Source organism: Cryptomeria japonica, chromosome 1 (genome assembly GCF_030272615.1).
Source record: "Cryptomeria japonica chromosome 1, Sugi_1.0, whole genome shotgun sequence".
NCBI lineage: Eukaryota > Viridiplantae > Streptophyta > Pinopsida > Cupressales > Cupressaceae > Cryptomeria > Cryptomeria japonica.
This window is the reverse complement of record NC_081405.1, coordinates 553,121,536-553,147,276: the sequence shown is the minus strand read 5'-3', so window position 1 is coordinate 553,147,276 and position 25,741 is coordinate 553,121,536. Positions and strand designations below refer to the sequence as shown.

Here is a 25,741-nt window from a genome sequence, read left to right as displayed (position 1 = left end):
AACAAGAGGAGTGCCCAAGAACAAGGGGGAAAAGTGCCAAAAACACGGGAGAAAAGTGCATATGCAATTTTCATCATTATAGATGTGAAGTAAAAACACTTCCAACACAAACTTCGGAAAACTCATTGAGAATAATAATAGTAAAAATAGGCAGACATATGCATACGGTCCAACACATGACAACAATACTTTGATCTTATGTTGTAGGTGGGCCACCAAATATCCACCCGCTAATACAGGGGCTCATTTATTCTCCCTTGAGAAAAAATGAAAAATAATAATAATAATAAAAACTAAATCGTTATGATGAGGGATAAGGATTTTGCAAATGACCAGTGCGTTCACTAATACCTGACAAAGTTCCTCAATTACAGCCACTTTTCTGCAATGTTTTCATTACAAACGTATACACTTTGCTTGCTATAAGCACTCATTTGTACATGGCAACCCTGTTTCAACAACATAATATTATTTTTCTGCCTAGCTTGTGATTACAGGTAAATAGTTGCAAAATTTCGCTCTTCTCTAGTCATAATGTCCTTAATTGGCAGATTTTGTTTGCAGGTTTTGAAGCTCTGTATTGATTTCAATCGCGTGTTTTTTGAATGGGTTTTATTGTTATTGTCGCCGCCAGCTAGGGTTTCAAAAAATGTAAATGTATTCTGGAACTTTCTGTGTAAAGAAAATGTTTAATTATACATGATCGATTTTTTGTATAGCCGAAGTGTATTTTTAAAGCTCCGTGCTTCTGCGGAGGTTTTAAGCAATATTGTTTTCAAAAAAATAAATTAAGTGTTCACTATTATGGTTATTGACTGGTATTTCTTAAAACAGTAATTGATTTTTTTGGTCTCGTTACTGCCTGTAGAACAATAAAATCTGTATTTTGTACTGTAGAGGTTTTTAAGAAATTTATTTTGAGAAAAACTGATTGTACATAATTAGTATTTTTGACTGGTAATTTCAAAGTGTAAGTTGATATTTGGGCTCGGTCAATATTGTGTCTAGAATAGCCATTTATTTGATTCAATGTGCTTGGCGTTAGTACGTTTTCAATTCTTTTTTCCCCTCCTAATAGCCAGTTCCTTTAGCTCTGTGCAGTAGACTGGGTTTTGAAAATTGAATTTTCGTAAATTTTAATTTTCTATTTAGTTATTTCTGACAAATATTGGACGAAGAGTCAAATGAATCTGAGAAATACGGTCAATAAGAACTATAAGTTGTCTTCCTCTGGTGGCGGAGCTATACATTTTGATGATTTGTCGCCTTGAAATATAGGCAAAACAATTTAAGAGTGAAGAATCTATTTTATGAAAGATTTGTGTATTTCTGCTGTATTATGTAATCTGGTATTCATAGGTTGCTTATTTCTATCTGTTTGGTCCAGAATCTTACGTTTCAGCTGGATTAGATGTTTGGATTTTGGGAAGATTTGTATGTGTGTTTGTCAACTTTTTGGGACAATAGGGGGCGGTATTCTTTACTATGTGATGCCCATGGGAATTTTAAGTACAAAAATGTGGATACAAAATTAATGTGGTAATTAATAATTGGGAAAGGAAACTTGATTTGTTTGTTTAGTGGGTGGTAGTTTTGGCATTGATTTTATGATTATGGTAAGCTCACGTTCTTGATTCTGCACTCTTTGGGATTAGTTCATCTAATTGATGGTCAGTTTTTAATTTTTATTTCAATAATGGGAAGGCTTTCATAGATTCTATGCAAATTTGAGTAGGTCTTCAAGTAAGCAATTGATAGAATGGGTTCTGTTTGACTAAAATGCAGATTGATTATGTGTTTTTGGTTTAATTGGTCTTTTTCTAATTACCATAAGTTTTTGCCCGAAAAGAAATACTCTCGGTATTTTTTGTTTTGCAGATAGTTTATGTAGAAACATCAAATTAAAAATGTGCTCAGTTTTCTTATCCTTTATTGGTATGTTTCTATTCAGTCTGTTGAGTACGAACTTGATAGCAAATGCAAGATATTGAGCTAGTCCCTTGCTTCAGTGCTGCGACATTTCTCCTTTCAAATGACGGAAGCAGTTATACAAAAGAAAAATTGCTACTAGCTATGAAATCAAATTGAGCTTACTCGGTCAATGTTCTTGATCCGTACAATTCAGTGGACTGTCATAGATAAATTTGAAGTTCTTGCAGCTGAAGAAGCCCGTAGAGGCAAATCAGTCACATGATAGCTCACAGTGTTTGAAGCTGTAGGTTTCATGGCCAGAAAAAGTAACTTGCGTGGTAATGGTCCTGAAAAGAATGCCTCAGTAGATATAGTTGCATCTCCAGAATCAGCTGACACACCCTTCAAAAAGAAGGGCTTGAAGCCTGAAACTTCAGTTATATCTGAGAGTTCTGGTTTTAACAAAGAGAATGGTCAGAATAGTGAATGTCGAGGAAAACAAAATGGTAGTTCTAGAAATAAATCACACAAGGGTGGAGGTTCAGAGAATGGTAAAAAGGGTTCAGGACACACAGATGCCAATACAAATAAAGGAAGGCCTGCAATGTCTAGGGGATCAGGGGCAAAAGCGCCTTATTCTATGTCAAAAGGGGTAAGTAGTTCTGGAGAAGTTGGAGGGCGAGAACCTGTTGCAAATTCAGATGGAAGCACTGTTGGCGAGCCTGTGGAACATGTTGAGAGGATGACAAATGTAGAAAGTTGTGGCCCAGATATTGCTACCCAATCTACTAGTTCGTCACACTCAGGGATTGAAGAAAACATAGTCAATGGGATAAGTGGAAGCTCCGAACATACAAATGGCAATGAAGATAGAAAAATTAGAGTTTCACAGGCTTACATCTGGTTCAAGCAAGCTTCAGAGTGGATCCAACAGCAAAAGCCCATATTAATAGCATTGTCTGCAAGTGCTTTTCAAGCAAAAGACTTTGTGATCTCTTGGGTTCATCATACATGGCCCATAGTTTCTTCATGGCTTCTGCATTTTGGAAAGTTATCCTTACTATTTCTTGTGTTGTGGCTGGACTGTAGTCTCAGGGGTCTTGGCTCTGTAATTCGTTTGGGCACAACTTCCTTCTTTGTTGTTATTTGGTGCAGTTTTCTTAGTGTCATTGCAATGGCAGGATTTTTCAGTGTTTTGTTGAGTTTGGTAAGTTCACTGAACCTCCAGTTGCAAAATCTGCAATTCTTGAAAGTGAAATACCAGTTTAATCTGTTCTATTTTGTATGCTTTATTTGGCTTAGAATTTGAGCATATGTCCTTTATTTCAGTTTGATATTGACTAGTTGCTGCCTTTTCTTTAAGCTAAATGTAATTGTTTGCATATCGTATCCATTCTATGGAAGCTTTCTGTGCTTCTGCTATTTGTTAATGCTCCATGGTTTATTCTGGATGATACCATCTCCCATCTTTTTGCTTGTATAAGAAGGCATTGCATTTTTTATATGGCATTTGAGCAAAATTTAGCACCAGTCAGAAATCTCAGGGAAGCTCTGAAGCTAGGGAGATACATGTCTCCTAATATGTAACAAAAATATATATCTATAAAATCTCAACCATACACCAAAAATGCTCGAATTATTACTAATTAGGCATTGCAATCTCTTTCCCAATAGTTTCCATTCCTATGAGTCCTCCAATTAATTTCATTCCATTTCCTTGTCTGGAAGTGTATGCTTGTTTCTGTGTGTCCTGCTATTTCTGAATTATTAGTATATCTTGGCCATGATTAAACAAAATTTGCTTGGGATTTAATTACCTGTTGTTTTAATTTTTTTCAATGCTTTATTTGTGAAATATTTGATTCTCTAAAAAGTAAAAAACAACTTCTGTCTTCTAAGTTTATCTGATCCCTTGTTATTTGTTAATACTTGACTAGTAAAATATTTGATTCTCTTTCATCATGGACCTGACAGGTGCATTCATAGTCGGTTCATCTAAAAAATATAATCAATATACAATATATTAGATATAGCTGCCCTTTAATCTTGCTAGTTTTTCTAGTATTGCAAAATCATAAAATTCCACTTAATCTATTATATGGCAGTTTACAGACATTCTACATTTTATTTTGTTTGGATTACACCTTCTAAAATTTTGAAATGAACAATATGATGCAATTCATTTGAATATGCATAGTGAAAACGATGCTTTATGTTCATTTTCAAGGACTTTGCACACACTGATGTTTGGAAAGCAATATATTTTGTTTACTTGTATGCAGAAAAGTATTATCTTGAGTATAACATCAAGATTTAAATAAGAAGTAATTGATTAGCGGGAAAAAAAATAATTAGAGAAAAACAAATTCATGTAGAGGATAAATAGTATATTTCAGTATGGTTCCTGTGTACAGCCAGAAAGGAAATCAAATCAAGATTAAAACCGTAAAGAATAAAACCTATTACAAATCTAAGAAACACTTTATTTTAAGCAACAAATTGTGAAAAATGAGTGAAAGATATCAAACAAAATTTCTCCTACATGATTTCTGTAGCACCATGAAGGCGGTTGTGCTCCAAGATTTGCTGTTGGAAGGTGTGCGGTTGTTCACAGCAGCAGCATGACAGTGCATCACCAAGTTTCTATATGAAAAATGGCTTGTGGATAAGTGCATTTTTAGGTTTGAGATTGGATTGACTGATAGTTAAGGTCAGATGAGAGATCTTAGATCAATGGTTGGGAATCTGTATGTTACTGGTTACACCCTTAAGGCCTTCTCCACCCGTATCAGGTATGTCAAATGTACCATACTGGAATCTCTCTCTCTATCTCTCTCTCTCTCTCTGTATATATATATATATATATATTATAGCGTACCATACTGGCATACCCAGTTCCCTTACCCATTGTCATTCTCGTGTTGGTTAAGTGGTTGTGAGATGAGGAGTGGAGATACAAAGAGGATTTTTTAATTGTTTTATGCTATTTTGGATGTTGGTTATTTGGTTATGAGATAGACATGGGAATAATAAATAAATAAATGTTACATTTATTTATTAGGACTTTCGGGAAATGGGTTAGGATTATCAAATAACTTGTTTCAATTTATTTGATTAATGGAGAAAAGGTTCTTGTTTATGGGCTTTCCACTTCCTCACACTTTCAGATTGATCACTTCCAAGTCAACTGGTCCTCACCAATGCTTGGTTTGTGAAAATTAAATTTTGATGGGGCCTCTTGTTGGGATCCGGGTCCCTCAGGTACTAGCTGTGTCATACAGGATTCCTTTAGTAAGCTATTAAAAGTGGTGGCAAAGAAACTTCACCTTGGGACTAATAGCAAAATGGAGGTCAAAGCTTTGCTTCTTAGCCTCCAGATGGTTAAAGCTTGTAACTTGGATAATAGAGTAATGAAAGGCGACTTAATGGTTGTTAGTTGTTACATTGTGCTTAAGAAATCAACACTCTTTGAATCGGAAAATCAGGAACATCTCGATGTTGTCTTAGCTCATACAGGATTCCATTCTGAATTTTACAATACAATGTTGTTTTAAGAGAAGGAAATGTGGTGGCATTTAATTTTATCAAACATGACTATTGATCAATGCCACATGTTAAAGGTTGTTGATGATCCGTCAAGGTGGTTGGAATTATCTTGGTGTATGATAACATCCATTACCACTCAAGAGAATTCTAAATTTAATTTGAAGCTGTCTTTTCTATTCTCAATTTATTGAAGTTTTCTGTTGTAGTGTTCTACATGTCATGGAGCCTTCCCTACAACTCCACTCTACTTCAATATGGATGTCTTTTTGTGGTGAGATTACAGTTTCAAGGCTAAGGAAGATCTTTTTTCAAGAAGATGAGGTCATGGAGTGTCACGTCCCTTACCAGTTAGGTCAGCCAATTCCCAGTCTAATAAAGATGCTTTTCTTTTTGAACGGTAAACTGTGGGATTAGGGCCCACTCCCAATAAATGAACAAATAAAATAATGAAGATTGCTTCAGACCCATGAATGGGGAAAACAAAAAATAATGAAGTGACTAAAGAGTCCTAAAGAGAGCTCAAAAAACCAAAGGAGAGCTCAAGATAAAGTAAACAACAGGGAGACAAAAATTGGTGCAATCACACAAATAATAAAGATGTTTATTAACACCATGTAAATATATTAATTAATAAATGTTTACAAAATAGAATATAAATAGTATAATAATAAATATAAAATAACAAAGAAAAAAGTAAAATTTGAATTTCAAAAGTAGGTGCCAAATTTTGGGCCCCAGTGCCTTGTCGAAGCAGGTATATATTTGGTTTTTGGTGTCTGGACGCTATTATCTGGATTTGGCATGATTTTTGAGGTTTCCGTTTTTCTCAAGCAGGTCAGCTGGGATACAAACTCTAGTTGCCGAACAAGGTTAGGATGAAAACCATGGTCTTGAATCTTGCCTAGTCTTCTCATTCTTTGCTATTTTATGATCAAAAATTGCAAATCTAATCTAGTTAGTGCTACCAGGTTGAGCACCATTGTTAGATTGAAGGAACTGGGCATTTTTGCCTAGCAACTGGCCACTGGGCCACTTATATCAGCAATTTCAACTCAGTGTGAGCAATATGCAGCTGGTGGAGGCTTTCTCAAGCTTTGGTCGGTGCAGATTGTAGCTGATGTGGAGTCTTGAAGCTCTTACAGTCCTTTTGCAGCCTCAGAATGGGTGACACAAGGATAAAGCAGTGCATATATGAGGAGGGTATCCCATGCCATGTTTAGGATTTGACAAGAAATTGCTGTTTTGAGGGGTTTCATGCTCACAAGGAGGTCTGGATGAGATATTTTGCAGATCCAAGGGGACATCAACACCAAATCTATCAAGTTTGAGGCCAGATCATGGGAGAGTTAGGGCACAATACAAGAGTAATGAGTCAACATTAGACCCTAGATGCTACCACCTGATAACCGAACTGCCATTGGCAGATTTCCATACAAGAACTGTTATTACAGTAGCATGGTAAGGTTTGTGGGCTTGTATTTACTTCAAAAAATGTAAATCAGACTATTTTCTGCAGTGTTTCCTTGTTGTGCAGTCATTCTTGAATTTAAACCTGAACTTATATCAGAGATCTACAATCCACCCTATTTACTGTACATTGTTTACCTAGCTGTGTGTGATTTGTAGTCTGTTTTTTGCTCACCGTTAGTTCATTGAAATTTGCCGTGTTGCATATCTATATCATGTGTAGTGCCCTAACCCCAACTCAGTGATTTTGGAGTTGGTTAAACCCTAGGGATATAACATGGAGGTTAATTGTGAAAATTTTGGGGAGTGATTGTGTTGATGATGCTGTCCAACATTGGGTAAATCCTGAAGTTTCTTCATCGTTTGTTAAAAAATTGCTTCTGCTTATGGGAGATAAGGAGCTCTCTAAGGCATTGGGTTGTTATTATATTTGGGATAAATTTAGAGCCAGCATGGATGACAAGGTTGATAAAGTCTCGGTGGAGTGTTTGGCATCTCTTCTGTCATGGGTTTTGAACTCGGCAACCTTGCTTTTGTCAGTGCAGTGAGGATCATTGAAAGGTGTCTGGAGGTGCTTGTTCGGGGGGTAGTTGACATTCAGAAATTTCTTTGTGTTGATGTTGGGAGTTCATCCTTTAAGTCGGGTGTAAATGTGCTTGAGCTCTTGAGGTAAAAAAAAAAAGTCTTCTCCTAAGCAAGAGAGATTTAATGTTGCTAATGCAAAGGAAGTTGTGTGAAGTTCCTAGCCAAACAGGTTGCTTTGGTTAAATGGAAGATAATTTTTATGGATTTGATTATGGTGGTATCATCTAGTTTCTTTGTGTTTGGGGTTGTTATCTTTCTGGGGTTTTCTTAGTCCGTTTCACACATCTCTATTATTGGTTTATTTCTGGGTTCTTAGATGGTGTGGGCGCTTTGTTTCTTGCCCTTTTAATGATGTGATACTTTTCTTGATTTATGCTTTTGTGTCAGTCTATTTGATTAGTTTGTGACACCACTTTGTGGTTAATTTATGGAATCTTTTTGTTTTAAATATTAACATGTATGAGAGAGGGCCTTTACCCTCTATTGATTGGTTAAAAAAAATAATGGAAAAAGGATATCAGATAGGTGATGTTAGAATAATGTGTATTTTTTAGGTGTCTACATTTTGCCCTTCCTTGGGATTGCATTGCAACTAGATGAAGCAATGTCATTTCAAAGAAGAGTAGGTGGCTTTGGAAGAGAGGGGAGAGAGGGGATTGGTGGCAAGATGGCCCAATTGTTGGAAGGATGGGAGTGATGACAAGGAAGGAGGTAGGATGCCTCCTCTAGAGGATATGTAGGTTTGAAGAACACGAGTGTGTTCTTGAAATAGATAAAGGGATTGGAGGATAAAAGATAAAAGGATACATAAGGATGGATGGACAATGATAAGCAAATGGATTTAAGAGATGGATGAAAGGGGGCGGGATGATAGTCATGCTGGTTGGTGTGAGAATCCTGATATTTGATCTATCACTTGAAATTATATGGTGAAGATGCATGAATGATTGACCCCAAAGAAAAGGTCGCATGCAAACATTATGTTGAATGACATCATGGTATAGAACATAGTTGGACTACTCGCGACTCGGCTCGACTTGCCAAGCCCTTGGGAAAAAAACTCGGCGAAAAACTGGACAACTTAAAAACACGCTTAAATTTAATAAAAAATGCATTTTTTCTGCAAAATTTAATGAGAAGATGCATCCAATGAGTCAATAAATGATAACACTAAAGAAACAAGCTGATTCTAGATATATTTAAATGCAAAGTGTCTACAAAATCGCATCCTCATGAGGAATGCTGATGGCTGGAATCTTGGAAGCAAAATGGTAAATAGTTTTTGTAAAACCAAAAGTAAATACATAATTACAAATTACAATTACAACTTCCTCTTCCTAGCTCTAGCAAAAACTAGGGGAGAGGTAGAACTAGAGGGTCTAGTCCTAGAAGTCTGCAGTGGGCGTGACTGTGCCTCCTCGCTCGGTATGGCTAGCTCATCCTCCATCCTGGATGAAGCTATGTCTACACCTACTTGTGGCATTGGCAATGACTCCTCATCCTCATCCTCTTCCTCTTCCTCCTCAGTGTCATCCAGTGTGAAACCAAATCCACCCCCCTCCTCCTCCATGGCCTGTCTCTCCAAATCATTGATGTCATCCTCGGAAAACAATGGAGGTTGCTCCTGTGATGTCCAATCACTGTAAGGATCTATATCATCCAAGTCAAGTGGACCACCCGCCGCTTCCTCTACCTTCCTTACGTGCAATCGAAGATTATATTGCACAAAGACAAGGTCATTGACGCGTTTTTGAGCTAACTTGCTTCTTTTCTTCATGTCGATGGCTTCAAACAAGCTCTAATTGAGCTCACAATTGGATGAACTACAAGGTTGACATAAGATTCTGAGGGCAATTTTTTGAGATTTGGGGTATTTCCACCCCAACTTTGCCACCAAGCATCTGCAAATCAAAATTAGGTTGAGAGTAGCACCCCTCGCTGGGTTCTGAGGGTGAGAAAAAGAGGGGTAGAGTGATAGGTCTAGATCTTGGAAAAGAGAGGAGAGAGTGAGATGGAGTGTGGTAGAGAGGGGGATAGAGGAAAAGTGATAGGGAGATAGATAGGTCTAAAATTCGAGGCAGATAAAGTGAGTAAGATGGAGAGAGCGAGAGAATGTTGATAGGAGCATAATGATTACTGAAATTTGACTGTTTGAAAAATTAAAAGATCTTCTAAAACCTAGAATTTGCATTATAACTCCTAGAGATCTGAAACCACTCTAAGACATATTGAAATGCCACTTATACTTAAATGTTATATTTCATGTATATATTCTGATAAAGAGAATGAATCTGACCTGAAAAAACAAAAATAGATAAATTTTTGACATGTTTGGGCCTCTTTAATTAGTCTAGCTGAGTTTTTTATAGAAACTTGCCGAGTTCTTTGCGATTAATCGGCGATTTTTTGGCAAAAACTCGGAAAATCGGCGAGTTTTTTGCAAAAACTCTAGCTGCGAGTTAAAGTGGTAAAAACTCGTAGAGCTCAAAAACTTGACGAGTTTTTAAAACTCGCCGAGTACTCTGCGAGTGTTCCATCTATGGGTTGAGATGCTGCAAGGACTGTTACAAATACAAACAAGCGATGATACAAACGAGCAAGAATGCACAAATGATGTAAAGACAAAGAGGGATAGTCAAGTTGAAAGTTGATTAATTTGATTGATGATTACAATGATAGCATTGTTGACAATAAGAGCGTGAGGATTGTGAATGGTATCTTGATGATGATAATTTGGGTGAAATGGATCAAGGTTTGCCGCAAGGCTGATAACAAAATTGATAGATGCATTTGGATGATGTGCTAGAATGCTTTGCAAGTTTGCATGGATTAGGATTGCGTGCATTTGATTTAATTGTGATGGGGATGTTTGGATTGTAGGGTAGTTTAGGATAGGATGGAATTCGGTTTAGGTAATTGATGACAAAGGAAACCCTAGCCTACAAACAAGGAATTAAGGTGTAATGTTCCGATCAAAATATATTTGGCTTACCTGATTCTACAAACATTTGGTGTTTGTGAGAAAAATAATTGGATTCTAATATTCAATCAAATTTATTAAATAAATCAGATGTAAGTCACTGTTTACACATCAGCAATATCGTCACATTTCTAAATATTGACAGCATATATAATTCCCAGTCTTCTTATTACAATTAACAACAAATAGAAAATGTAATTTCTTGATCTATTTCTTATTACAATAATGATTGTATTACATTCAATGAATTTGCAATATCAACCGATGTCAATAGTAAGCTAACATGTTCATACCTACAGCAATAGCAAATCGGACCAACACAATGTGCTTAAAATTCGTGCCCAACGAAGTTCAATGCAAACTCTATATCAGATTGCCCTTCGAAATCACTATGGTTTTATATCCTATGATCTTCTTGCTTAATCTTTGGTGCTCAAAACAATTTTTCGGAAAAAGATTTGTGTAATGTGTAGCAGAAAGGACAAATTCATTGTTTATATCCATCAAAACAATAACAAGTCAACCACAAAGTAAACCTATAACTTCAAATTTGAACAAAGTTTATGGGCAAGAAAGATTCTACTTGTGAAAGTTATTTTTCCAAAAACAAACCACTAGTGATATTATGACACATGATGGGAAGTCAAGAAGATAATGGACGCAAAGGTGGGAATTTTAGGGATCAAGGAGCAGTGATACCATAAAACACATATTAGAGGTCGGGGCATTGGGGGTTGAACAATGAGCATGCCTGTAAAGACAAGTCCGAAAATCCAACAAATACAGTGGTGGATTAGGGGAAGGATGGAAGGCATGATAGGACGGAGAAGTCTGAAACTTCAATAGAAAGAAGGGAAAAGTGGAGTTGAAGGAAAGACTTACTCAAAAAGAGAAAACTCATAGAAAGTGGGACTAGGGAAAACACAGAAGAACACACCTAATATATAAAGACCTACGTAAATTGGAAATGGGACATGACAAGCCCTCCCCACTCAAAATTGCATGATCTCAACCAATCATAGGTTCAAATGTTCCAAAATACGAGGGCTTTCCCATGTTGCATCCTCCACGGGAAGATCTTTCCATCAAATCAAGTATTCCTTGGTACCTTTGTTCTTAACTTCTCTTGCCTCACATCCATGACTGCTTTGAGAATTGGAATCAACTTGCCTACTTCATCAATCAAAGGCAACTCGTTTGAAGGCACTCTATGTTTACCAAGCACTCCTTTGAAACAAGACATGAAAGATATTGTGAATATTACTTCCTTTCAGCAGCGTTGACTCATACACAACTTTTGCCAATCCTTATCCAAATTTTGTAAGGTTTTTAAAAATGTGGTTTGAGCTTTTTAGATCCACTTGCCTTCAAAGAAGATTGCTTGTATGGCCACAATCTTACAAACACCATGTCTCCAACCTCAAATGTCCTCTTGATCCTATGGTAGTTTGCATGCACCTTTTGTTGATTATGACTTGTTGGAGATTATTCTTGAGTAACTTTAGAATGTCTTAGCTTTGTTTGATCAGATCACTTTCCCGAGGAACTTTGTTGTCCGCTAGATGAGATCAACGAAGTGGGCTTAATATCTATACAAAGCCATGAACAACGACATCTTGATTGACATGTGATAAGTAGTGTTATAATGGTGCTCCCCCAGATGAGCCATTTGATTCATGTTTTTTGCTAATCAACAACATAATTTTCAAATAACTTTTCACCTATTTGTTCACAATCTCAATCTAGCCATTTGTTATTGGGTGATAGTGTTGGGTGTGATCTTGGTCCCTGCCTAAAGGAAGAGCTCTTACCAAAACAAATCTCATGATACGATCATCTCTATCACTCATGATGCTCTTTGGTAGTCCATGGAGCTTCAACACTTCCTTAAAGAACAGGTCAGCAACTTGTGGTGCCTTAAAGTTTGAAGAAATTGCAAAGAAATGTTCATACTTTGTGAGTCTATCTACAACAATATATATGTAGTCCTTACTTCAGACTTTAGGAAGTCTAGTGATGAAGCCCATTGAAATACTCACCCACTTTTGCTCTAGAATAGGTTAGGGTTGCAAAAGACCTTTTGGGAAGGTTTGTTTAATGATATTGTTATTAGGATTCAACTATGTAGTTTTTGAGTCAAACTCATTGACCCATGTTTCATAAGTAGTGGTTCACAAGAACCCATCTCTCATGAGAATGAATTGTCCACTTAGCACTCATTGCATCTAGGTGATGCTCACAGAGGTGAAGCATTGCGCCTTCTCGAGGGGTCACCCATCTCAACACTACTCCAACTCAAGCATGCTTAACCATGGAGTTTCCTCCAAGGTTAAACCCACTTAGCTTGCAACCCCATTTGCAAAACCTTTAGCAAGTGTTGTGCCTTATGAACCATTCATTATAGAGCCCCTTTAGCTCATCAATTGATAAAATCCTTCCACTCGAGATTTTGGCACGAAGGAGATTCTAATGTTGTAGAGAACAAGTTTGTTGCAAATTGTGTACATGTTACCCAACAACTTCCCTTCCAATACATTAGCTGCAAACACATTCTTAGCATATTTTGCTATGATTTTTGCCTTCCAATAGTAGAGATGTAAGAAATTGAATATAGTTTTGGCTCTCTAGATAAAGCATCGACAGCAACATCTTTCTTTAACATATTCAATGTCAAGGTCATACACTTAAGTTTTCCTACTCACTTTTTCTGCCTTGTTCGAATCCTTTTGTTTGAGAAAATACTTCAAGCTATTGTGATTAGTCTTGAATAGAAATTAGCCACCCACCAATTACTGCCTAAATTAGATTGATGTGTGCATGATAGCCAACATTTCCTTACATATATAGAGAATCACCTTTCCACCTCTATGAGTTTTTGACTCTTGAATGCAATCATGTGTTTGTTTTGCACGAGCATGACTCTAATTCCTTCTCTCAATGCATCATATTCCAAAGTGAAAGGAAAGGTGGAATCCATAATAGCCAATATGGGGCATGAGCTCATAACTTATTTCAATTTGTCAAATGCTTATTGTGCAACCTCATTCCACCAAAACTCCCTTTGTTATATTAGTTAAGGATGTGGCCAATTAAAGCAACCTCTTCACAAATCATCTATAATAGTTGCAAAGTGAAGAATCCTCTTAGTTGTGTCAAGGTCTTCGGGGCAGGACAGTCTCAAATTGCCTTGATCTTATACATATGCACTTCACTCAATTTGTGTTGATGATGTACCCCAAATACAAGATCTCTATCATGGCAAACTTGTACTTTGACTTCTTTGCAAACAAAGCCTTTGCTTCTAGAATTCCTAGCACCTCGTCAATATGTCGAAGGTGCCCATCTCGTAGTGGCAACATGATGGTGCGTCACCAAGTTTCTATATAAAAAATGGCTTGTGGAAGAGTGGATTTATAGATTTGAGATTGGATTGATCAATGGTCAAGATCAAATGATCAATGGTTGGGATCAATTTGGTGAAGTGGTTGTGAGATGAGGGGTGGAGATAAACAGAGGAATTTTGATTGGTTTATGCTCTGTTAGTAGGTTCCTCAAATAATCCCTTTGTACCCATGTGAGTACAATTCAGGTTTGGGTCTTGGACTGGTTCTCCACTATGTTTGCTTAGGGTCCCTCTCGGGAACCCCAATTTCCTTGTGGGTCCTTCATAGAAGGATTCACAAGGAACCTAAGTGAACCTGGGGCAAATCTAGGTGAACCCATGGGCTGCCCCCAAAATATGAAAAAATGAAGTTTGTTAAAACATTTTCATAAACAAAAAAGCGCTCGTGCCTTTAATAGATAAAAATGTGAAAATGGTGTGTCATGAAGGTTTGTGTGGTTTCATAGGCATTAATTTGGTTCGTGGGCAGGGGCACCCCACCTTGACTCCATTTGTTGTACTTGGTCTCGGTACTCATACCAGAATTGGTAACTGAGGTTTTATGTAATTTTAGGTGCTGGTTATTTGGTTATGAGATGGAGGGTGAAGATTAAAAAGGGGGATTTTTAATTGTTCTATGGATTTTGGGTGTAAAAGGTGGGATTAAATCATGTGAGATAGAAATGGGAATAATTAATAAATAAATGTAACATTTATTTATTAGGACTTTACGGAAATGGATTACGATAATTAAATAAATTATTTAATTTATTTAATTAATGGACAAGAGGATATGCGATAGGTGATGCTAGAATAATTTCTACTTTTAAGGTGTCTACAGCTCCTTAATAGAAGGCGCTATGATGTTATCCTACATGATAGTTGCTCATTTGCTAGAGAGTAACTCTTTATGATAGGCCTTGGGTTTAGTAGGAACTAATAAAGTCTCAACAATAGTTCTCAAATTGGTGCATTCTGTTGAAATAAATTTCAAGACTCAAATCATATCTATATACAAGTTTTTTTTTTAATAGAAAATTCAAATACTATAGAGTCTCTTATTTATGCTGATGGCTATGTTTTCTCTCTCCTATAGACTTGTTATTTATTGTGGTTTGGACCACAAAAGAATGTGGAAACTGTAGTGATAGAACATATTTATATTTTAAATAGATGTTTAGTATAATTTGTATGACATTTATACACGTTGAGGGTCACATGATGATAATTTATACCCCTTACTGATATATTATTATAGCGTATTAGACATATTACATGTCCTGCTCTGTTGACAAGCTTCATCCTTGAAGTGTCTTTAATATCTAGATTTCATTGTCACAGTATGTCATAAGTTTCACCCTTCATGACTTTTGCATTGGTACTTTCTTGAATCTCTAACACACTAATTTCTTTCGCAAAGGCTTCCATTTGCTTACAGATACAAGAAGCTATGAAAAGGAATGTAACACCAAAACAATATTATTATTTTGTATGGTATAGCCAAATCCAGTTCAGTGAAGTTTAAGTCCTAAATAAAGTGTAGCTTGTTGTTGGTGTGGTTCCAGCATTAATAACACCGATGCAGACGATCTCAACAAGATCTGTAGATAAGCAATATAACCATAGATTCAAATCAATATACACTAGATAAATTAACCCTTTATTGACAAGATAGAAACCCTGGTAGAACAACTTACATAAAGTAGGATATAATAGGGTATTTATCAGCATCAAATATGCAATTTAGAATTCTCCCATAACTCAGGGAGAATACAATATGGTTGTCCAAAGTTAGTTAAAAGCTGCCTCTATGATAGTTAGAACATGAGCATATATTCTGTTTCTAACATTGGGTACATGGGTTGAACAGTCATGCTATATTTAAATCTATATAATTCGAATCATCTGTATCTAACTAACAAATATTAAGAATTAATCAGAGTCATATTTACACTTGTTTCTTTTTATTAAATTAATTTTTAGATTCCAAACATGACACCTCTCATTACTATTTTATTTGTACTGCATAAATTATCTTTCAGATTATGGATTGTATGATTTAATAATCTTAGACATGATCAAACATCTTTATTGGAGTTTACTATATGAATGTATACAACAATTTCTTTAGTAATGAGCAGTCACAATTCTTCTTTAATGAACTTGAGGCTCTTCTTCAAACTTTGTTTTTGTAGATCTTCTTTGGATACTGTCAGAAGTTATTCTAGCACAATATTATTCCAGGAACCTATCAGAGAACTGGTCTTAGGGTTGAAATGTTGAATTTGAGCTGCATAGGTTCTCATCTCTCTCGAGTCATCCAGGCTTGTAATTACTTTTTCAATAATAGTCTTGTTACTTATTTGATTAAAAGTGCCAAACTTTATTTGTCTTGTCAATTCCCTCTTATTTTGGCTCATGTCATGATGCCTTCAATCAATAATTCTTTTGAGTATTGATAATACCTTATTTTTAAAATTGACAATTTTTTTTAACTTATTCCTAAAGGTTTCCACATGATTATATATATAAAACTTTTAAAAAGAAACATACCAGCAAAAATATAATGATTGGATAAGATAACCAATTTCAGTTCATTGATGTCTTGGCCTCATTTAGTTTGTCGTTGATGTGGCTCTACCATGAATACATTGATCAGACAATTTCAACATTTTTTGTAGCATAAGAGTTGTAGCCAAACTATTTACCATAGAACCAGATTAATATGTGCAATATAAATAAGCCATTTATCCACAAGATAGAAAACCTCAGTAAAACAGCTCACATATAATAGGATAGGACAAGGCCTCTACTCAACATCGAATATGTAACTTTGGTCAACCACATTGAGTACATTTTTCTAACTACAATGTGAATCTTGAGTGCAACCAACAGTGTCTAACCAGCAAAATTAAAAGAGACAATGATACATAACATATACGATGCTTTTGTCTGTTTTATTACAATCATTCTTAGACACTAAAGATAACACATCTTATTACAATTTTATTTCTATGTGTACAACATTCTTGAGATTATTAATTGTTTGATTGGAAACTTGGATGTGCAAACTTCATTATTATTGCTTGCAATCTAACCACCAAAATTCTTTATAGTGACTAATCACAATTCTGCTTTAATAAACTTCAAAATCCTCCTTCAATATTATTTGGATTTTGGCAGAAGAATTTCTAACTCAATATTTGTTCAAGAATTTATCAGATAATGTAATGTCCCCATTTCGAGGTTCTCTAGCAATGCAGTTTTTGTTGACTTTTTGGGTTTGTTTCAGCTTGTTCATAGGGGTAATTTGATGTTACTAGTGAGCTCAGGTGGTTTAGAGGAGTCATATGACACTTTCAGATGTTTTTTTTTTACTTTTGGTTTGGGCTCCAAGATTTTTGGAGTGAGATTATATTTTTAGAAAGTCACTTAGTCAGGTTTGGTTATCATCTTTCATCATTAGGATCACTCCTACATAGTCAGGTTTCAATTTTGATGCATTTGGACCATTGGCACTAATTGAGTGCATTATCGATCTATATTTAATTATTTTCACTAAGGTTGCCTTTTTAACTAAATTTATTTATCGTGCACCTCAGTGTTATAGCTCGTTGGAAAGAGAATGGAAAGTTTTAAATGATAGGATTCTTAAAATTGACTTTAAGTGCCAGAAATGTTTTAGAAGTAAATTAAATCAGTTTTTTGAGTTAAAAGGCTTAATAAATCAATAAAGTAATTTTAAAAGGTAGTTTCTAGAAAATTTTCTAAAAGGCTTATAAAAAAGGGAATTAAGAGCTCATATGGTATGTTGAGTTTATTTTCGACATGGAAAAAATAATGTTGTAGCGGACACCTTATCACAAAGACCCCACCTTGCCTCTATGACAACAATATCCACAGAATGGAAAACATCCATAATTACAAAATATGCTAAGGATGCACTCTCAAATGACATATTAGAAGGAAAGGTACAAGATGAAAGATACCGAGTCATTGATGACCTCATCCTTTACAAAGACAAAATATACATCACTTATGGGTCAAAGATAAAAAAAGGAAATTCTTAAAACCTACCATGACAATCCCTTGTTTGGGCATCAAGGATACTACAATACTTACAAACAAATTAGGGAGAGATTTTCATGGAAAAGTCTCAAAGGAGATGTACTAAAACAGACTAGGGAATGGTGGGTGTGCCAAGGAATAAAGAAGAATATACATTCCCATCAGGTCTTATGCAACCCATTACCTAATTAGAAGTGGGAAATCATTTCTATAGACTTCTTAATTGGACTACCTAAGGTACAAGGCAAGGATTGCATATATGTGGAAGTAGACCGTCTAACCAAATATGCACACTTCATGGCCATATCAATAGATTTTAGAGCTCCTCAAGCAGTTGATATTTTCTTCAAAGAAGTCTTTAGACTTCATGGTCTACCTCGAAATATTGTAAGTGATCGAGACAACCGTTTTTCAACCTATTTTTGGCAAGAACTATTCAAATGAATCGGTATAGGACTAACCCCCAACACCATTTATCACCTGCAAACAAATGGGCAAATAGTGATTGTTAAGAAATGGTTGGAGGGATTCTTAATGAACTATGTCATCAGGCAACAAAATGCATGGATTAAATGGTTACATTTGGGAGAGTACTACTACAATACCAACCACCATATGTTTATAGGGATGAGTCGCTTCCAAGCATTATATGGATATGAAGCAACATCCTTTGGAGATTTGATCCTCATAGAGAGTCGTGTGCTAGGAGCTAAAATTTTTATATAATAGAATTTAAATATCATGAATACACTCAAGGGCAACCTACATCAAGCACAAAATCAGCAAAAAATATATGCGGATTAAAAAGACCCGAATGGACATTTGAGATCAAGGACTTGGTCTCCTTAAGATTGCAACCATATAAACAATCATCAATCAAAGTGAGTGGGGCCAAGAACTTAAATCAAGGTTTTATGGGCCATACAAAATTTTGAGGAAAATAAGAGAAGTTGCTCACGAGTTGGAACTGCCTATAGATAGTAGGAATCGCAATGTGTTTAATGGGTCTCGCCCCAAAAAGGTATTTTGACAACATAATACCCTATGTTCACAATTGCTACCACAAGATGAAGAAGGCAAGTTGATTTTGGAACCAGAGACCATTCTTAACATTTGAAAGAAAAGATTAAGGGATAAAACTATTGAGCAATACCTAGTTAAATGGAAGGGTCTATCTATGAAAGATGTAACTTGGCAAGGATTGAGATATTCAATCGTCCAAATCTTAAATTGCTCAATAACAAGCAATCTCGGGAAGGGCATATTGTCATGCCCTTGCCATGACACCCATACTCACACCATTGTTAACAAGAGAAAATTGTCTTGTATCAAGAGTCAAGACTTAATAAATTTTTGAATCTCAACTTGAACCAATAGCAAGAGTAAGTGATCAACTTGGGTTACAGAAATTGATAATATTTATGAGAAGCGAATTCACTAAGGAGTGTTCTCTATAAGACACCTATATGATAACATCAATGGCAGCGATCTCACATAATGATTCGAACAATTTGTATATCGATTTATGCCTAGTTTAATATATTATTAAACACTAATAAGGTGCGATTCACACAAGGCTCCAACGGTTAATGAAAAGGCAAAGGGCGGGATATGAAGGGATGTTTCTTGCAAAGAATGTTGTGACTTCATGAACAGACATGACTGCTCACCCGCAGTTGAGGGAAGGACATACAACAAATTGACCATTCCAAGAGGGCATCAAAGAAGATTAGGAGTTTTCATTAAAGTGATTAGATCATATTTGATGCGATACTCTAATTCGTTGTTGTTATACATAAGTAGTAATATGATTTCCAAATTGCAACAATCAATCATGGCAGGGTGAGGAAGGGGGATGCAAGGAGGGGGAACAACTTTGGACTCCTCATCGGGCTCACCACCTCATATGAGATGGCGAAAGGCCACATGAGGTCAAGAGAGATAGGATATCCACTCTTGGGCATAGGGTAGAGGATCATTTTGGGGCATTTTATCGCAACTTCCCGTTCAACCTTTACATTAATCGATTGTTGAGACAAACTCAATGGAGTCTCAATCATAAGAGGGTGAACAAGGATGGCATGATGAGGAAGAACGACTATGGATGCTTCACTGGGTACACCACCTCATATGAGATGGCGAAAAGCCATGAGGCCAAGAGGGATGGGATATCTGCTCTTGGGCCTAGGGTAGGGGATCTCTTTGGGCACCCTATCGTGTCTCCTTATTCTAACTCTTTATGGTTGAACCCCACATAGTAGATTAGATTTGTTATCTGTTTATGAATATATGTTTTTAACCCTAGTAATGGATTTATGTTATGGATTATATCTTTAATATTTGTCTAAAATGATTGCAGATTTCCAACACGGATTTGTCTTATGTTATCCTTGAGTGAAAATTATATCTCTAACTATATTATGTTCCTTGTTTTATTGGATTTGTGAATTTAGAGCAAAATATTAGGTGATCTAGAAAATGGACACTACAAAATTACCTAGTGCAGATGGTGCTATAGATCTCTTAAGTTGACTTGGGACCCAAGGATCGTTCTTGGTTTTAGTTTGGATCGGTCAAATGATTGTAGGGTTGTATTGGCATTGCTTGGGGACAAGCAATCTTTAGAAAGGATGGACTGTAATGTCCTCATTTCTAGGTTCTTTAGCAGTGCAGTTGTTGTTGAAAGCATTCCCAAAAGATAGGAGAGGGAGAGTAGCACTAGGTCGAAGGTATTTGGTGCCTCAAAGAGCTATAGAAGATAGTCCTCTCCAGATGGATATGGATAGGGTTGATCGGGCAGGCTGCTCTTCATCGCTAAACCCAACCGGCTATAGTGAAGGAAGAGCCCTATTCCTATCATTCTAGGAGAACGAACAAGAATGAGCGACCCGGGGAGTCTTTCCATCTACTAAGAGTGAGTGAGTCACTGTGTAATTGGTGAACGAAGCATATGTGTGAAGCACAATCAGGAACTATAGTTCTTGAGTGATAACGCCAACACCCCTGCAGAGAACCGGAGGCGTCACACCGGGAATGAATGGAAAGGCAAGCTTTCCTTCTCCGAGATAATGACTTTACATCGTAATGTTGCTCTTCTATATTCTAGTGAATTGAATCTCTCTTCTTAGTATGGATCGAGGGCATTCGTACATAGACCTCTGTCTGTGATCCATGGATCCCCGATCGGGCGCATTTCAGTAGCCAACTTTCAAGACTTAATGAATTGAGATCCCCATAGAATAGTAGGGCCCATGAAGAGGTTCTTTCGAACAAGTACCAATACTATAGATCCCACCCACCCAGTAACCTACGTCTGTGATCTTTGAGCTTCTACGCTGCATTATACTTTTGTCCTCCGCCAGTTCTGCCCTTCAAATAGTAGGGCCTATTCCCAACCCAACTATATCTTCCCTGCAGGGGGTGATGGCCTACCTAATTTGAGCCGTAGCAGGTGGGTGCTCCAATCTCAGTAGATTTTGTTGTTGGTGATAATCCATAAGAATGTATAAGTTCGATCGTACCCGTGGACAACAGCGGGGAATTATGAACCGAGAATTTACAAGTGGAGGGCCCTCTACCCAATATTATGAGATCCGGCCTGGGCTTTGCGGCGAGATCTTATTTCCGGGGATTTAAGCTTGTGGGTTTGTTTCTGTTTGTTCAAAGGGGTAATTTGATGTTACTAGTGAGCTCAAGTGGTTTATAGGAGTCATATGATGCTTTTAGATGTTATTTATGACTTTTGTATTGGGCTCCAAGATTCTTGAAGGGAGCGTCTATTTTTAGAAAGTTAGTTAAGTCTGTTTATCATCTTTCATTGTCGGGATCACTCCTATGCATTCAAATTTCAATTCCGATGCATTTGGACCATTGTCGCTAATTGAGTGTATTATTGAGCTATATTTAATTATTTTTACTAAGGCTGCTGTTGACTATTTCTGTGTCAACTTCATCAGGCTTGAGTAATATTTCGCATAACCTTCGTGTTATGCGCACTGTATTGGCGGCAAAAGAGAGGAGTTTGTTTTGCCGTATTACTCTTTTTCAGGCTCCAAGTTCTATTTTTGAGTTGATCGGGTCAGATGGTCTTTCCATCGGTTGGAGGGTCCCTTCTCCATGACGAGACCATTCCCTTTTCACTTGCTACTGGATGGCAAAGTTCCTTGTTATTGCTTTGTCGCATCGAATAGGAACACCTCCACTTTTGTTCCCTGTTCCAATCTTCCACTTTGGCGCAACAGGGTAATAAGCGATGCTACCTGGAGGAAAGAAAGACGGGCGTGGGATACAAAAGTAAGATGAGCGAAGGTGTTCCCCGCCACCCCGCAGGCATTTCAATGTGCCTAAGGGCGGCTTGCGGGGTAAGAAAACAAAGAGAGCGACAGGCTTCCCCGCCATCCTGCAAGGGATTTTGAGGAAGCAGTTTGGTCGTGGGTAGAAAACACATGGCGCAGGTGATGCTCCCTGCCATTTGGCAAGGCGAAAGCGGTCAATCAATGGGTGCCACGGGGTAAATTGTGGGCTGGCCGGATAGTCATCCTGCCACCCCGCAACAGTTTTCAATGAATCAGTTTCGTTGTGTGCGGTAACCAAAACGTAGGAGGTAGGGTTTCCTGCTATCCCGTGGACCAAATGTGGAGTCTGAATGGGTCTTGTAGGGTAAACAATAAGAAAGACAAAGGCACTCCCTGCCACCACGCAACAGTTTTTAAAGGGTTAGCGCGACCTCATGGGGCAAGTAAAATACCTCTTCCCCACCATCCCGCGAGAGATTTTGATGCAGAGACAAGACCTCGCGAGGTAACATAACAAGGAATATAGCTCTGCCATCCCGCGGTGAATTTTCAAGGTTCCAAGGGAGCTCGCAGGGAAACAATGAAGAGGATGTGGACCCGGCTTGCCACGTCAGATATCCGGGGCCGTCGGATTTTCATAAAGGCTCGATTCGACGACCATGTTTTAATCTTGCATTGGGCCTAATGGATGCTTACATGGAGAGATCTCGTGCGCCATCTTTGTGCAAATCTCTCAGATCGATGGTCAACATTCAATCTTCTTTGAGCCGTTGGCTTTTAAACTCTTCTACAGGCGGTGGTTGTTGACCCAATGGTCGAGACGATCTTCTTTGCTCGATTGACGCTCCAGATCCAATCAGATTTCATCTAACCATCGGATTTCTTCACCATTACTCTAGACATGACTTATGTAGGCCGTTTTAGACACTGCCCATGCCCATTCAATGCATAATGAGGACTTTTGCTCCTGCTGATACCATCTCAGACCCATTATGCGTCGAGCTCTCTTTCTGTAGAGGGGTTTTGCTTCTTCCCAAGTGGGGAAGATATTTTCAGAGCTGTCCTTGCACACAATCAGATCAGCTTGTCGATCTGATTCGTCCTCCTCTCTAATATTTTGTACCAAGGTTAGGGTTTCTTAACTGTACTCATCTGAGTTATGCCTGAGCTATAAAGGCAATTTTGTAACCCTGTTATAGTGATCTTTCTTCTCTTCTGCATAAAACTATGTTTCTTTGCACTTGTAAAAATCTGCTTTGTCTTTGCATGAATAGAATTTGCCTGTTTTGTCTTCATTCAGTTCTTTCAACTTGTGTAATGTTTTTACCTTTTTGTTTGAATGTATTTTAATTTGTTTCCTTAGTATAGATGATTGTGTTGATCCCTTGTGGATATCATCCATGAACTGGATCAGTTCCTCCAGCTATCTTGCAACTCTAACCTTCACTTTGCATTTTGGAAGCTAATTAGGATAGAATCTTGTGCATGTCTTGGGTGGTTTTATTTGTGTTTTGTGCAATTATAGGTAGGGAAGATCATCATTTTAGTCTAGTTGCAAACCTCTTTCCTTTCTTTCAAGCAACCCTTCTCTCTCTCTCCCTTTTGCCTGTCAAATCATAGATTCGTTTTACTAGTGTTGGGTTGGTCCAACACTTTGCATTTGGTTTGGAAAGGAGGCCGACCTTCTTTGGAGATTCAACCTCGATAGGCACAAGGTCCCACACTTGGAGGTTGATTCAATGTTTCACAAGGTTGATGTTGATGATCAAGTCTGATCATCGCAAGGTGCAAACTTTTGTGACAATAGTTGCCTTTTAAATTAAATTTATTTATCAGGCACCTCAGTGTTATAGCTTGTTGAAAGAGAATGGAAAGTTTCTAATGACGGGATGTTTAAAAATGACTTTTAAGTGCTAGAAATGTATTAAAAGTAAATGAAATCATTTTTTGGAGTTAAAAGGTTTAATAAATTAATAAAGTGATTTTAAAAAAGAGTTTCTAGAAAGTTCCCTAAAAGGCTTATAAAAAGGGGAATTGAGAGCTTATTTGGTATGTTGCGTTTATTATTTCTAATATTTCTCTTTGAGAAAACCCTATGTGGTTTCTTGAGTTGGATTTGGTTTAGCTCAAGCTTTGGCTTTTTGAGGACAAAAACCCTTGCAAGGAACATCTTCTATGTTGGTGAAAGATCCAATCTGGAGGATTACTTTGTGATTTCACACAGAGATCACATCGGGCTTCATCATGAAAGATTTCAGTTGTATCTTGTAGGTGCAGATTGAAAGAATTATTTGCAGATTTATTTCCTTTATTTGTTGGCTGTACCACCTAGGGAGTGGTGTGAGCATAAAGGAAGGTGGTGCTTGGGGTTTGAAGAGGTTTGCATTGCTGTTTGGAGGCATTTAGGGTCTGCACTACTATGTCTATCCATTTCATGACTTTTGGAGAAGTTATTGAAGATTGGCATCCAAACTACAAGTTCCAGTTAGCTGATTTCAATACCAGTCAATCTATTTTATTGCTGCATTTTTTGGGTACGTTTGAATTAGATGTGTAATGCTTTTTAATGCTCTTGGTCACTCTTACTTTTGGGAAAAAGTTTAATTTCAGATCAGAAACAAAATCTGGAATTTTCAGCTTCATACATTTCTCAATTTTGTCAATTTTCTGAGTTGTTAAATTTTGCTTCAATTTATTTTATTACCTGCACTTAATTTGTCACCTCAAAACTATTGCAAAACACATTTGAAAGAAAAAAAACAAAGGCAAACAGGGCAGCATTATAGAGAAGAACTGATCTTATGGCCAAAATCTTGAGTTGGCTTGGTTCTTATTTTTCTTGAGTCATCCATAGTTGCAATTTTTTTTTAATCATTATCATGTTTCCCATTTGATTATTAGTGCTTTTATTTGTCTTACCAATTCCCATTTAGTTTGGTTCATGTGATGATGCATTTGATGAATAATCCTTTGATTACTGATAAAAATTTATTTTGAAACTTGGCAGGAAATTATATGTTTTTTCTAACTTGAAAAGAGTTGACAATTTGGTCTTTTTGCAAACTTTTAACTGATAAAGAATTGTGACGGCCAGTGACAATGATTTTGATGGTATCCTAAATGAGACCGCGAAACATGATTTTTGTAATATGATGTCTACATTGTAATCTATGTTGTTGACAATTTCTCCAAGTTCAATATTTATCGACTGTTTGTGTGTGTATCCCAGCACAACAACTTACTGGTGACTTCTTTGAATACTTCTGGTGTTGATTTTCATCACGATGGGTTGCAGATAGGGTTTTGTTTTGTAGTTATTTCATAAAATTTTATATTGTTCATTAAATCTTCATTTTATGATGCTTAGAAGAGTTTTCATGATGCTGGGCTATCATTTTGCATTTGGTCGTATGCCATTTGATTAGAACCTTTGGAAATGTCTACTGTTTTGTTTTGTGCTTGATATTTTATTTTAGAAGTATCTTTAGTCCATTCAAATTCTCTTGA

At 36.9% G+C, this 25,741-nt stretch overlaps 1 protein-coding gene across 2 annotated transcripts in view; it reads left to right on the top strand.

Annotated features, from left to right (window-relative positions):
* Positions 1 to 211: 211 nt before the first annotated feature.
* Positions 212 to 25,741, top strand: part of LOC131044885 (uncharacterized) — a 79,271-nt gene continuing 53,741 nt past the window's right edge. For both annotated transcript variants that reach the window (XM_057978359.2, XM_057978358.2), the window contains exons 1-2: positions 212 to 497; positions 1,952 to 3,118. In XM_057978359.2, coding sequence (XP_057834342.2) covers positions 2,225 to 3,118 — 894 coding nt within the window. In that variant the 5' untranslated portion in view covers positions 212 to 497; positions 1,952 to 2,224. The remainder of the gene's footprint in view (positions 498 to 1,951; positions 3,119 to 25,741) is intronic.